Source organism: Marmota flaviventris, chromosome 10 (genome assembly GCF_047511675.1).
Source record: "Marmota flaviventris isolate mMarFla1 chromosome 10, mMarFla1.hap1, whole genome shotgun sequence".
In the NCBI taxonomy this organism is placed as follows: Eukaryota; Metazoa; Chordata; class Mammalia; order Rodentia; family Sciuridae; genus Marmota; species Marmota flaviventris.
The window spans coordinates 83132974-83146798 of record NC_092507.1 but is presented as its reverse complement, the minus strand read 5'-3'; the positions used below and the strand labels follow the sequence as shown (position 1 = coordinate 83146798).

The following is a 13825-nucleotide window of genomic DNA, read 5'->3' as shown; positions in this document are numbered from 1 at the left end:
TGTTTATGAGAGAGAATCTAGAACACCATCTTAAATACAAGCTCAATAAATATCTATTAAATACATAAATTACGCAGTTGATGCATGACTTTACAGATTAATATGCTTATATTCTATTCTGTGGAAAGTACATCCTGACTGGAAAAGACATTTTAAATTATCTGGAAAATTACATAGAATACAAAACATTCAACATCAATAAATCTATCTAATAATTCAGAAAATGAAGTCATGGCAATTAAACCTTTTAAAAAATATCCAACGTTTTAAGCATAACTGTAATAGTTAAATTAGTGTACACATTTGAGAAGAGGAAATTTCCCCACAAGAAGATAGAGTGTACATTTTTTTCTGGGCATGTGGGTTTGAATGGCTTTTAATCATGGAATCTTTGAGAACTGGAGGCAAACCTTGATGTGTTTTTCACAGGTGGTGCAGATGGTGTTACAGCCACAAACACTGTCTCAGGTCTGATGGGACTGAAAGCTGATGGCACACCTTGGCCAGCAGTGGGTACTGGAAAGCGAACCACATATGGAGGAGTGTCAGGTAGGGGTTGTCTCTCTTTACATTATGCTTCCTTGGAGCTTGCTGTAAAGTGAGGAGGTCATGTTGCAAACAAGGGTATCATGTCTTTTATAATCTTGAATTCTTATAACTCATTGCTGGTCAATATTCCTAATAGTGGATAACAGATGGAACAATTGGATGTGAATCCTCAAGTGTCTGTTAGTATCAGATGAGAGAGTGCTGAAATAGGGTCTTGAATGAATTCTATTCTCTTCTATCTATGCTTTCTTCAGAATTTCTCATTGTCATGGTACTCTTTTCACTTATTATAAAAGCTAATACCATGGCCTTTGAGAGAAGAATATTTGCACCCTAATTATAATACTTTTTGCATAGTCTGAATTAGTTTCCACTCTTCATAGAATTTTACAATCTACCTTTTTCAAAAAGCCATGTTTTCACAAGTGTCCCAAACAAACCATTAAAGCATTGCATTTAAGCTTGAGCTAACAAGACATTGGCAGACCTCACACCTTTACACATTCTTTCTCATTCTCAAACACTTGCATTTGAAACAGAGAAGTTTTTATCCCAAGGTCCTAGTTAGGTCTTTTTGCCCTGTGCACTCTGTTGCTGTGACAATGTGAACTTGGCCTTGCCAAGACAATGCTGTGAGGTTCTTGACTGTACTGGTATGGGGATTAGTCTCCTTGGTGATAGAGAAAGTGGTAAATATACATAACAGAGTGGTGCCCTACTGTTCAAGAAAAGCATTGCTGAATTAGACCAAAATATGCTTTTGGAAGAAGCTGGATAGACACAAATAAGGCTTTGTCCATGCTGTGGAATTCTGTTGTGAGAGCATGAAGTGAGCCATGAGCCATGAGCCATGACAAAACAACAACAGCCAAAGGTTATATTCTTCTTATAATTGAATGCCCATCCTACAATGTCAGAACAAGGGAGGCTGACTAGCAGCACCTGCTCAGACCCTGACAGGACATCACTCTCTTTTATCAGGAGCTATCAAACAGGACCTTAACTCTTACTGTAATGCAGAATAACATAGGCTGTGTAAGCAAGTGCCCCAGAAAGAAGCAAGAGACTCCGGAGTTGGACCACAATGTGCACTATGTTTTCTGTCAGCCCATTTCAATTTTTCCAGCCTGCCATGTTGACAGCAAGAGAATAAAGGAGGTCACTGAGGGTGCTGAACATTAAAAATTAATAAAAGAACTATTGCAGTAGTATTTTATATAAGTAACACCATTCACGTTTTCTCATTTAAGCTGCAATTTCTGAATATTCTCCCATAGTATAACTCAGTCTAATAAAACTACGAAATTACAGCATTAGAAAAGTCTTTCGTGTTGCGGTCTTTAAGCACACACACACACACTGGAAATTATAGCAGTATCTGAAAACAAGTTCAGCTATACCTCAGGGCCTGTTAGCATTTCCATAAAACTCTATTTCTAAGATTTATAAATTCATATATAAATATTCGCTTGGGCTATAAGCTCAGCTAAGCCTTGGTGGAACTTTCATTTTAAACAACAAAATATCCCTAACGTTTTTAAGGGCTTGTACCTTATTTCTAATAGGTTCTATATTAAGTTCCTTCACATTAAACAATCTGTTTTGAAAATAGCTTTTCCCATATTGACAAAATTAATACAGTTTTTCTCCTTTAAAGCAATGCTTGCATTAGTTTAAAGGTAATAGAATCTGAAAAGCAGTTTAAACAGGCAATGATAATATATTTTAGGATGGAAGCATGTCTATAACAAAGCACCTTCAGAATGAGTTATAGCAAAACCTAGCTAGTAAAATTGTGCTAAACAATAATGGTTTGAAGTTTTAGGAGTGATGAAATATAAAAATGGCTAAATACTATTCCTAGTCTATCAGATGTGACTGTCAGAACTTCAAATGCTATTTCAATTTAGAAATCACACAAAATATGCTGGATATATTTACAAGATTTAGAAAAAATAAATAAACAGCATAGTGCTAATATCTTCCCAAGCGTTCTCTCAGAACACTGGAATGCCTACTTTTAGAAAAGCTGTTTGAGTCACAGGTTTTTTTTTTTTTGTATTTTTTTGTTGTTGTTGTTGTTGTTGTTGTTTCTAAGTAAACACTACAGAGTTCAGTTTTGGATAACTACCTAATAGCACGTGCTCTCTATTGCCAAGACAGGATATTCTACCCTTTCAATATATTCTCTATCTCCTTATTCAATCTGTATTTTTTTTCTCAGAGTGAGATTTCTGTTTGAAATAGGAGTTTGTGTTTGTTTAAATGGGGAAGTAACCTTTGTCTATTGTTGTTTTATCACGGCTCATGGCTACATTTCATACTCTCATGACAGAAAACCTCAGCATGAGAGAGCTTTATTTGTGTCTATGCAGCCTCTTCCAAAAGCACATTTTTAATCCACTGTAGAAAAGTGTCACATTTCTGCATTGTTCTCTTAAGATGCATTAGCTAATAAGGGACAGTAACAGGCATTGGGGAGATAAAATCTCAACTAAGGAATATCAGTTGAATTATTTCAAATATTAGTCTGCATTCTAGAGCAATCTTTGCAAACACTGGTTCCCAACTCATGACTGTGTTATGGAATCAAGTTGAATAAACTTGAATCAGCATTTTAGAAAAATGAAATAGAACAGGAAAATGTCTAATGTTTTGCTCATAGTTAGGACAAGCTTTGGTCAAACTTCTTTTTCAGTTAGACACAGTATATGCATATGTATATAGCATGATATAAAATGCATTTTTAAATGTATCTACTTCGAAAAAGTTTGAAAGTTAAATGCTGTATTAAGAGAATCTCATTAAATAAAATAAGTAATTAAGCTAATCAAAAGACAGCTTTTGGGCTGGGGATGTGGCTCAAGTGGTAGCGCACTTGCCTGGCATGTGTGCGGCCCGGGTTCGATCCTCAGCACCACATACAAACAAAGATGTTGTCTCTGCCGAAAACTAAAATGTAAATAAAATATTAAAAAAAAAAAAGACAGCTTTTACTTGTTGCAATTTAGAGTTATACTAAGCGGGAATATTGGGACCATCTTCTAAGATATGGTCTTTTATCTTGCTACTTTAGAATGACATTTTCTCCCCAACTCACCTGTAGGTGATTATGATGGGGGCAGGAACTTGGGCGTGGCTCAAACATATGGACCAAACTCATAAGAGAATGATTTATAAAGCTGGATTTCAATCATGCCAGAAATACCTGGCAAGGTTCATGTTCACAAGTATGGGTCCTTTATAGGTTGAATGATAGATCAGGTGATTTCATAGTGAGAACACTATCAAAAGAAATCTTGTTTGGTATTCATAAGAGGTATTTTCATGAAACTAGGATGGCTAATTAGGCTCTCCACCATACAAGAACTTCTCTCTGAATCACTGATTTTTAGGGAATCATTATACTCTTCTTCTCTTTGGACAGTAGTGACACTGATAAGTTGTTATCAGCTAACTTTATTAAATCAAACATTAGTTAATTGATGTTATCACCACAAGATTGAGTGGATGATTGGGGAGTTTTTGTGAGTACTGGGAGAAGAAATTAATTGATTTTATTTATTAGATTAGGAAAAAACACTAATGTTATCAGCAACTTGATTAATTATAATCTTTATCCTTGAGAGAATTATTCATTATTGTTCCTAGTTTTAGTTTGGCTCTTTTTTACCCCGGGTTTTGTTTAAAATTTTGAACTCTTTTTCTGACCTTGTCCCCAAATAATGAGAACATCTTAATATAGCCCCAACTCATTGGTTACTATCACTCATCCTATAAATGGTGTTATCCAGCTGTGGTGTGACATTTTCACATGAAGTCCTCTCTGTGGGTAAGAGTCTTTTAAAGATGGTTAAGAATGAGTCCTTCATAGCATAAACTAAAGATATGGCTTTCTTGAAACTGACTTCATGAAGGTAACCTTTATTCATTTACAGCTGCATCAAGAGAAAGAGTAATTGAGCATATTTCCATGGGGGTAAACTCATTTGAAGGAGTTTTGTTGTTCCTTGTGCTTTGGATGCTTTTATTATGGAAGATAGGCATGTTCCTTAGATTTGTTGTTGTTCCGTTGTCCTGTGTGTATCCTGTTTACTGAACATATGCACACACATAAGAAGTCCTGAATTTGCTCTGAAGAAGGAACTTTAATACTTTGGGTTCAAAGTAATTTACCTTCAACAAACTTAAAAAATTTATTACTCATTGTTTTAAATTATTTTGTAAAAATTTTGTTTTACCAAAGAAAAGGAAAATCTTATACTTAATTTTAAATATCAGATGTTTACTTGAAATTATTAAGTATAAACTTAGTTGAAATAATAGAACACATCTCATTCAGTATTAATACTTATAAATGTTTATTGTTAATTTCTGAGTAGTTCACCTAAGATGATCTTTAAGACTGACCTCTCTTTCAGTCCAAATTTATTGATCACAAATAGAATATCATAGAAAGTCTAAGAAATGATTGTATATTTCTCAAAACAACAACAACAACAATAATGGCAAATTACATAGCTGTTTTTAGGGTCTACATGTAAATAATGAATACCCTGAAATTTCTCTATATGAGCCACTGGGCACTGAGTTCTGATAGCACCTTAATGGTTATGTCTCCTAATGGTGCTTTCATTTAAAACTGACATGGGAAATACTAATAGCAGAAGGCACACATTAGAAATATTGCTAGTGATTTGTAGCTCTGTGATGGAATAGGGCTGAAAATTAGTACAGAGTGTATATTTAGAAAACTTGCACAAATGTGATTCGATCTAGTAGTTTGAAAATAACTTTAGGCATTGCCTCCATTTTGCATATTTTATGATTAGTTTTAAAATGGTAGGCTAAATTATTGTGGTCATGCAGTAACTTGGAAGCATGCACCCTGACACTGGGAACTACATAAGTACAAATTCAGTGTGACCTGATCCTATCATGACCTAAAGCTTATTTTGATGTAGGTACTAGTAACTATTTGTGTAAAATCGGGAAGATGAAAAACACAATAGAATGAAAACTCAGAAGTTTTAGTTACATATTGCTTTAAATAACTATTTTCACATATGCAAGTAAGTGGAGATTTTGGCAGGATTGCTTTAAGTTCTTATATTACATACTACAATTATATCACAAAATACAGTGTTGGTATTTTTTTATTAGGAAGTACTTCTTAATGGGATGGATTTTTTGATGTGTCAATCACATGATTATTGATGCATAAATTCCTTTCAGAAAAACACGCCTACTACCTGTCATAAAATTTAAGCTATTTTAACCATCTTTATCAATAAGAGCCTAAGCTTTAACAGTGAAATGTTTAAAATAATCTGATAGATAAAGATGTAATTTAAATGAATAAAAGTGTGGTGATAAATCATGCCAAAAATAAAAATAATTCAAAGGACAGGCTTACATTTTGTTCTCACTTATCTTTTTTCAATTTGCCAGAATAATGCAAAAATTTTGCCTATTATTCACATATGTAAAAATATTCTCAGACTATCTCAAGTTTAACAGATCAAATTGTTAAAGACCTTGTTATACAAATATATATATATGTAGTGTATTTGCTAGATAGTCAAAAATAAGCATATCAAATAATGAAGCCGAATTATATTTTTCATTATAGATTATGACTCTTTTGAGTGAAGTGCATCATTACAAATATTCTCATTTAAATAATGCTCATTTGAATATATTAATATAGAGATTGACAAAGAATCCCCTCTTTCATTATATTGCCTTTTCTGGAGCCTGAGTTTCTCACTGTTTAGCCATCGGTCTGTGCAGGAGATCAGAGCCCTAATAATAGATTTTTGACAGTGAGCTCGCCTGCTACCTGTCCTACACAAATCCTCACTGTTCATGTTTGCTTCATGGCAACAAAGCAGACAGAAAGGAAAATGCCAAGTGCTGAGTTTGAGGTACAGCCTTGCCTTGGCTTGACATTTCAGCAGAATAGCAGTTTATGAGATGCATAATTTTTCATCTGGGACTCAGCTGCCATATTCATAGATGCTTACAGCTCATCGATGGACTGGAGCAAGGGCAAAGGTTTAAAGCATAGATCAAGGTCTACAGCCTTTCCTTAGGTATTTTAAAACAACTATTGTCCTGCAGATAAATAATAGAATGAAACAGCATTTAAGAGCCAACAAATTCTATTTGGCCTTTATGTATGTTTTCTTTTGTGCAAAATTAAGAAAATAAAGCAATATTTGTACCATTTTCTAAGAAAATATTTGATAGACTCCGTAAACCAAAGGACTCTGACAAGCATATTAAGAAAACTTACCTTTGCAGCAGTGGTAATGAATTATTAAATTTCTTTCCTCTGTGTGTGTTTTTTCATAAAGAATGATTTCAAGCTTGAAATTAATCAAAAAATGTTCTATTATGAAAGTAAAACTAGAGAGCATTGTGTCACTCTTTGAGCTTGAGTTTAAATATTCACAGATTCATGCATATCTACTGTACTAAAAAAAATCCGTGTAGGTACACGTCAGTGGCTGTTTAATTTAGGACTACACATCTCTGTAAGCTTCAGAAACAGTTCACCATGTCACAGTCTCATATAGAACAATGGTACAGTACATTGGATTAATTAAAGAAGCCTTGCAGAGAACTGAGTTCTCAGTATGTCAAGATTTCAGTTTTATGTTAAATATTTTCTAAAGGCCAGACCCTTAAATCTCAGGGGCAGTACCAAGCAGTGAGCTGTGAATTTAACCATAGGCTAACTGCTAATGATAAGGAAAAGAGTCCTAGTTGAGGCAGCTATAATACAGTCATTGGATTAGGCTATCAATCACTTGGCTCCCTAAGGAAACGGGGAAGAAGACCAAACAGTGAAAAGGGAAATTAGGAAAGGAGGGCATGACTAGAATGAGATTCCTCACCATCTTTATCCATTCGTTGTCTTAAATCCCTGAGCATCAGACCAAACTCTCTAGCATTACTCCAACTATAAAGCCAACACATTTATTCCTCACATCTAGAGGACTATCAATATGCCATTGCCTCTTCTTTAAATCTGCCAGACACAAATGCCTGATTACATAAGAAAAAAAATGAGGATGACCCTTAATTTTTGGATTCAGGATTTATATTAATGATTATTTTATGTATCAGGATTCACTCATATGTTGGTAAAGGAAAATCTAAACTGCAGCCAAGTTTTTCTTATGGGCATCCTAATTGTGAGGCAAAATTCCAGTGCACAGTGGTTCTCAGACTTGAGCATGCATCAGAACCTGAAGATTCTGTGAGAATACAGATTGCTGGACCTTTTCCCGGAGCTTCTGATACATAAGTCTAGGCGGGCCTGATAATGTGTGCTGCTGACAAGTTCCACATGATGCTTTTACTGCTGCTCTGGGGACCACACTTAGAGAATAGAATAGATGAAGAAAAGTTAGTGCTATTGAGCATTTTAGTCTGAATGTTTTATTTCCAAAGTATTGTCCATGGCTATAATCCACAACAAAATTAGAGAATTATGGTGCTCTGTAAACACATGTAGAATCTCTGCCCATAGATAAGTATCTGAAACAGATTGTCATAAATAAGGTCAGAATTCATTCTTTTAAAAAGTCTTAGAACACAGTATTTAAGGTGTCAGAATAGAAAAGCTATATGTTACTCCATTTAAGATTAAATGTTGAAAGCAAAGCATTGTTTATGCAAAGAGAACCCATTCTGAGTGCCATTGAAGAGAATTTATGGATATCAGTTGTCCTTTGAAAAGAAAACAGGTCTAAGAGGCAGACAAGGGTAAAATTAAGCTCACAATTGTGAAATATAATCCTTTTCTTTCTAACTTTGCAGAGATACTAATACACTGATAATAACTTCTCTCCCAGGACAAGCACTTACCTATAAATTTATGTAGTTATTTTCTCAAACCCTTAAAATGTAGGAGACAACAATATTAGTGTCCTGATACTCTCTCTTAATTTATTTCTTTCCCATCATGCCCTTACAAAGGTATCCCTTTATCAGTAGAAGAGAGGAGATCATGAATGCCATGGGGATAAGCTATGTCAATTCACAGTGTCCATGTCATTAGCACAGTCACACTATGCTCTGAGAGTCTTCCGAAATTGTGTTTATACTCTGTTTGTGATACTGTTCACCAACAACAGAAGTTATTTGCAGCCATTTTCTGCATAGATGAATGTCCCCTTGGGCAGCATGAACAACTAAGTACCTTGTGAATTCCTAATGGAAAACTATATCCTACATTCCAAGAAATCCTTAAGTGTGGGGCATAATAAATACTGATCCACACAAGGATTGTGCAGAAGTCATGGGAAAAGCTAGGATCAGAATAGAGACAGAGGAGTCTGGTCAGGCCAGCTTCACCATACTGTTGAGTCCAAACTTTAACTCAATTCAGTTAACAAATGTTGGGTCAGAAAGTATACTAAAGAAGCAGGGAATGGTAGCACACACCTCTAATCCCATCAGCTCAGAAGGCTGAGGCAGGAGGATCACAAGTTCAAAGCCAGCCTCAGCAACTTAGTGAGGCTCCAAGCAACTTAAAAAGACCCTGTCTCAAAATAATTATAATAAAAAAGGGCTGGGCATGTAGCTCAGTGATTAAGCACCCCTGGGTTCAATCCCAGTTAACAACAACAACAAAAAAGAAAGTGTACTAAAGATTTACACACAATATTTCAGTGGTCTTCACATTTTTATGTTCAATAATACCCCACAATTAAAGTAAATAATAAACTATATAGTCCTCACTTATTTTAAATTGACCTTATATTTTATAGACATTAGTTTAAGTGATGGCATGTTTTGAAAATATTAGTTCTTAAAATTAAATAGTTTTATCACTGTTTCAATATGCCTGAGTCTAAATAGTATTATCATTACTCATTTAAAAATATATAAATTCCAAATAACAGTGAGAAGTTTTACAACATTTTCTTTCTCTTTGCTTGCACTTCCAGTCAATTCCTCCACCAAATTTTGTTCTTTATCATGTATATTTTATGCTTGAACATTTTTTAATGAACTACCCTATGAAGTAACTCTAACAGAATATATGACTAAAAATGAATATATATTTTTTGAATCCCTGGACTAAGCCTTTAAATGATGAAGTTTTTTTTTCTTCTGTATTGTTAGAATTTTTATGTTATAATGTAGCAAAATGACACTGATAATTTTTCAACATAAAAGTAAATTTTTGGAAATGCACTATCAATGAGAAAATTGGACTTTTTCACAATAATTTGAACTTATATCTCAATTTCTTCATGCCATTGAGGCCTGTTATTCTAAAAGATCAGCATTCCAAATCAATTTGATTCTACTTTAATGTTTTAAATAAGAACACCAAAAATCTTTGTACATCTTAAGTAAAGGAAATCAGGAGGAAATGTTGTAAGCCAAAAATTACTTAGTGGGCTTCACCAAAAATTATTAGGCAATTTGATGAATTCTATAGTTGATTTCACAGAATGTGGTATTTGGAAATTACCTGATTTGCCAAAACATTTATTGCCCAATCAATAAAATCAATCGCCAATTTAAAGCCCATGCCAATATTCTGACTTGTCATTTTGTTTGTCAAGTTTTATACTATATTGCATTATGTCTCTGTAGTATTTGAGAGCATTAGGAAATAGATTTCCTTCCTTAGCTGCGAAAGGACTGTTGAGAAAAAGAAGATAGGAATAGAAGACACAACATTGTATCTTGGTTACACTTTCTCAGGCATATAAAATGTAAGAAAGAATACATATGGAAATCAGAGCTCTGGAAAATTATTCCTTAAAAATAGTTTCAATTACACACACACACACACACACACACACACACACACCTGGGTGTACTTATGTGACAATATTTTGTCCCCACACAATTTTCCGGCAACAAAGCAGGGCCTTGGCTTTCCTTTTCTGTTTTACACAAACTTAACTATGTTTCTTAAAGTAAAACCTACAATTCTAAGAAAATATTCATTTTTTTATTTTTGTTATCATGTGCTTTTGGTAGTGTTTGAAATTTATGTTGATAGACTTTTGTATTACTAAACTAAACTGGTAAGCATTTCTGCATTTCTCAGCACTGGCTACTTAGTTGGAACCAGTTACACAGAGATATCCAGGCTTTTGAATAAGATGGGATAACATGATTTTATATACCTATTACTTTATTCAACAATTTATGTGCATTCTTATTTAAATAACCCTATGGATTAGATATCATAGGGCCCATTTTGCAGACTTAGAAATGCAAAATCCAGATGGGTAAGCACTTCAGAGAGTTTGCATAACCAGGAGATGGCCTAGTCTCTGATCAAGCTTAGATGCATCTCCAATGATGAACTTTGTCCTCCTCCAATCTGTCATGGTTATCTCTATCTAAATGTAGTATACCTGATAAATTCTAATAGGCTACAAATGCCAATTACTAGTTTGACTCTTATTCTATTTGGGTTGGCAAATCTGTGAGCATAGCCTCTGTGACCTTTGTTGGAACTGTTTCCCCATGTTACCTATATCATTTGGTCTCTACACTGGGAAATTAAGTTAACTAGGTAAAATAGATATTCTTGAATTCATTCCAAAGATCAAAAGAAAAAGCAGCATTCAGGCATTTTTCTTGAAGTGTAAGTATTCAGGTCTTGCTTGCAATGAAGCTGCTTTCAATATAGCAATAAATGGCTGTATCTCTAACTGACTTGGATAAACTGGTCCATCTATGATGCTGCAACAAAGTTCAAGTGTCCTTCTTAACTTCTTATTTGTAATCCTCAGTCAGTTACAAATACTTATGTTCTTGCAACTGTCTCATATTCTTTTTGGAGAGATTCATCTTTTTTCCCAGCAGTATATCATCTCTTTCATAATTTCAACTGAGCTTGTAAAAGGCACTAGGGAGTAATTCAGATTTGCTGCTTTTTCATAGTTGGGGAGAAAGAGAAGGGCATTTTGAAGGTGATAAGTTAGGAAAGAAATTAAGACCAAAAACCTACAGTAAGCCTATCCAAAAGGACAAAGGTAAAATAGGGAACCCACACCATTTCTCATTTACCTTAATTTAAAATAAAACAAGATAAAGATATACATTAAATTAAATTAATAACATAAATAAGAAGGTGAGGTAGGTTTTCTTAGCACATATCTAACATGATAGAGTGTGAGAAATTTTAATTAGATTGAGTTAACTCCTAAGAAGTGTTTGGATCAGAAACCAGGAATCCAAGGAATGTTTTGGAGTTGCTGTTAATTCATTCAGCACATCTTGTTCGTGATTAATCTGTTTGAATTCTAAGCTTCTTAAGAGCAGGAACCACTCTTCGTTTTCATTATCTTCTGCATAGCTTAGAAAGGTTATAGGCACATAGTAGACATTTATTAAGCCCTATATGATTTTTAGGATTCATAAGTATCAGGGGGGTTTTGTCATCAGATCACCTCTTAATTTTGCCTCAAAATCTTTTACTATGCTGGTGAGCTTTTGTAAGCTTAGTTAGAAATCTTTTTTGTTTTTGTTTTTGTTTTTTTGGTTAGGACGGATTGTGGGTGGTGGGGTTTGAACTCAAGGGCATTCAACCACTGAGCTGCTGCATTTCCATCCCTTTTTATATTTTATTTAGAGACAGAATCTCACTAAATTCATTATGGCCTCGTTAAGCTGCTGAGGCTGGCTTCAAACTTGCAGTCATCTTGCCTCAGCCTCCTGAGCTGTTGGGATTACAAGTGTGTACCACCATACCTGGCCAGAAATCTTAACTAATAGGCTATCTTATTATGTGTCAGATCCTAACAGGTTTGTCATATGATGTCAATTAATTGTCAGAATAACCTGATCTGGTAGGCACAATTAGTGGTCTGCTTTATGGAAAAAGAAACTGAGGCACAGAGAGATCATGTAAATTCTGTAAAATCACACAGCTGTTATTCAAGTACATTTGAATCTATACTTAATACTACATACTTAACCACAGCACTACAGCTGCCTTTTCTGCTCATTTTGTATTAATTTATTCTATTATGTTTTTGTAATATACTTAACATATTGGAGGATAAAAACAGCCACTTTTCTGTTTCTTTAACAAAAACTTTTGAAAATAATCTATAAATAAAGCACTAAAATTAATCACTGTTTTAAAAAGTTCACAGCAATGACAGTCACAATTATACCATAAGTGGTCTAGTAAACCTCTCAATATTCTTATTAGCCTCAGTGCTTTATGCATTTCTCATATTAATACGCTGAGAAATAACACAAAGAATCATATGTAATTTTCAAGGCAAATGCCAAAGGTTAAATTATTCAAATAATTTCTGTGTTAGATTTTTATTCACTAGTTCCAAACATTTGGTCTTTTACTTTAGTCCAATATTAAAAGGAAATTATTAATTTCACCATTAAGCAGTATAAAATGAAAACATAATAAAAATAAATTGAGCCAATGATAATACTTTGAGTAGTTGAAATATCTTTTTGCCTTTGCTATCTGAGCTCCCCAAATTTTTAAGCTAATAACAAGTTTTCACTAGATGAGGGTGTGGTTATATTTGTAGAAGTGTGTGTATGTGTTGTGTTTCTACCCTGCACATTGTTCTAAATTATATCCAAAGACCATTAATTTCACCTTCTTATATAGGTTTATAAAAGGGATCACCAGAGTCCTTAGTGTGAGAATTGTTACCTGAGAAGCTTTTGAGATCTGTTAATTCCTTGGTCCAGAGAACTATGGACGCACTAAAGTTACGCTGAGGTCAGAAATATAGATTTTTCAACAAGCATTTAAGAGAATTCTGAAACCTAGGATCTTCAATCCCCTCTTTGAGAGAAAAAAAAATAATAAAATAAAGCCTAATGTTAGGAACACTACCATGATAAGATCTAATAATTTTACCTAATAAAATTTGAGATGTTTGTGTTATGGTTTAGATATGAAATATGTCCCAAAAGCTCATGTGTGAGACAATGAAAGAAAGTTTAGAGATGAAATGATTGGGTTATGAGAGCCTTAAGCCATCAGTGCATTAATCCACTGATAGGGTTAACTGGGTGGTAACTGAAGCACCAGGGTGTGGCTAGAGGAGGTGAGTAACATTGGTTTATATTTTGGCCATGGTGAATAAGAGTCAGAGTCAGTCAGTCTCTCTCTCTCTCTCTCTCCCTCTCCCTCTCCCTCTCCCTCTCCCTCTCCCTCTCCCTCTCCCTTTCTCTCCCTCCCCACCCCTTCTTGTTGCCTTGTCCTGAGTTGTATTCCTCCTTCACACCCTTCTGCCATGGTGTT

At 34.4% G+C, this 13825-nt stretch overlaps 1 protein-coding gene across 1 annotated transcript in view; it reads left to right on the top strand.

Moving 5' to 3' along the window:
* The window catches only part of Dpyd (dihydropyrimidine dehydrogenase), a 798929-nt gene that overhangs the window by 572405 nt on the left and 212699 nt on the right, over positions 1–13825 (top strand). The window contains exon 18 of the mRNA XM_027935067.3: positions 430–549. Within this exon, the coding sequence (XP_027790868.1) occupies positions 430–549 (120 nt within the window). The remainder of the gene's footprint in view (positions 1–429; positions 550–13825) is intronic.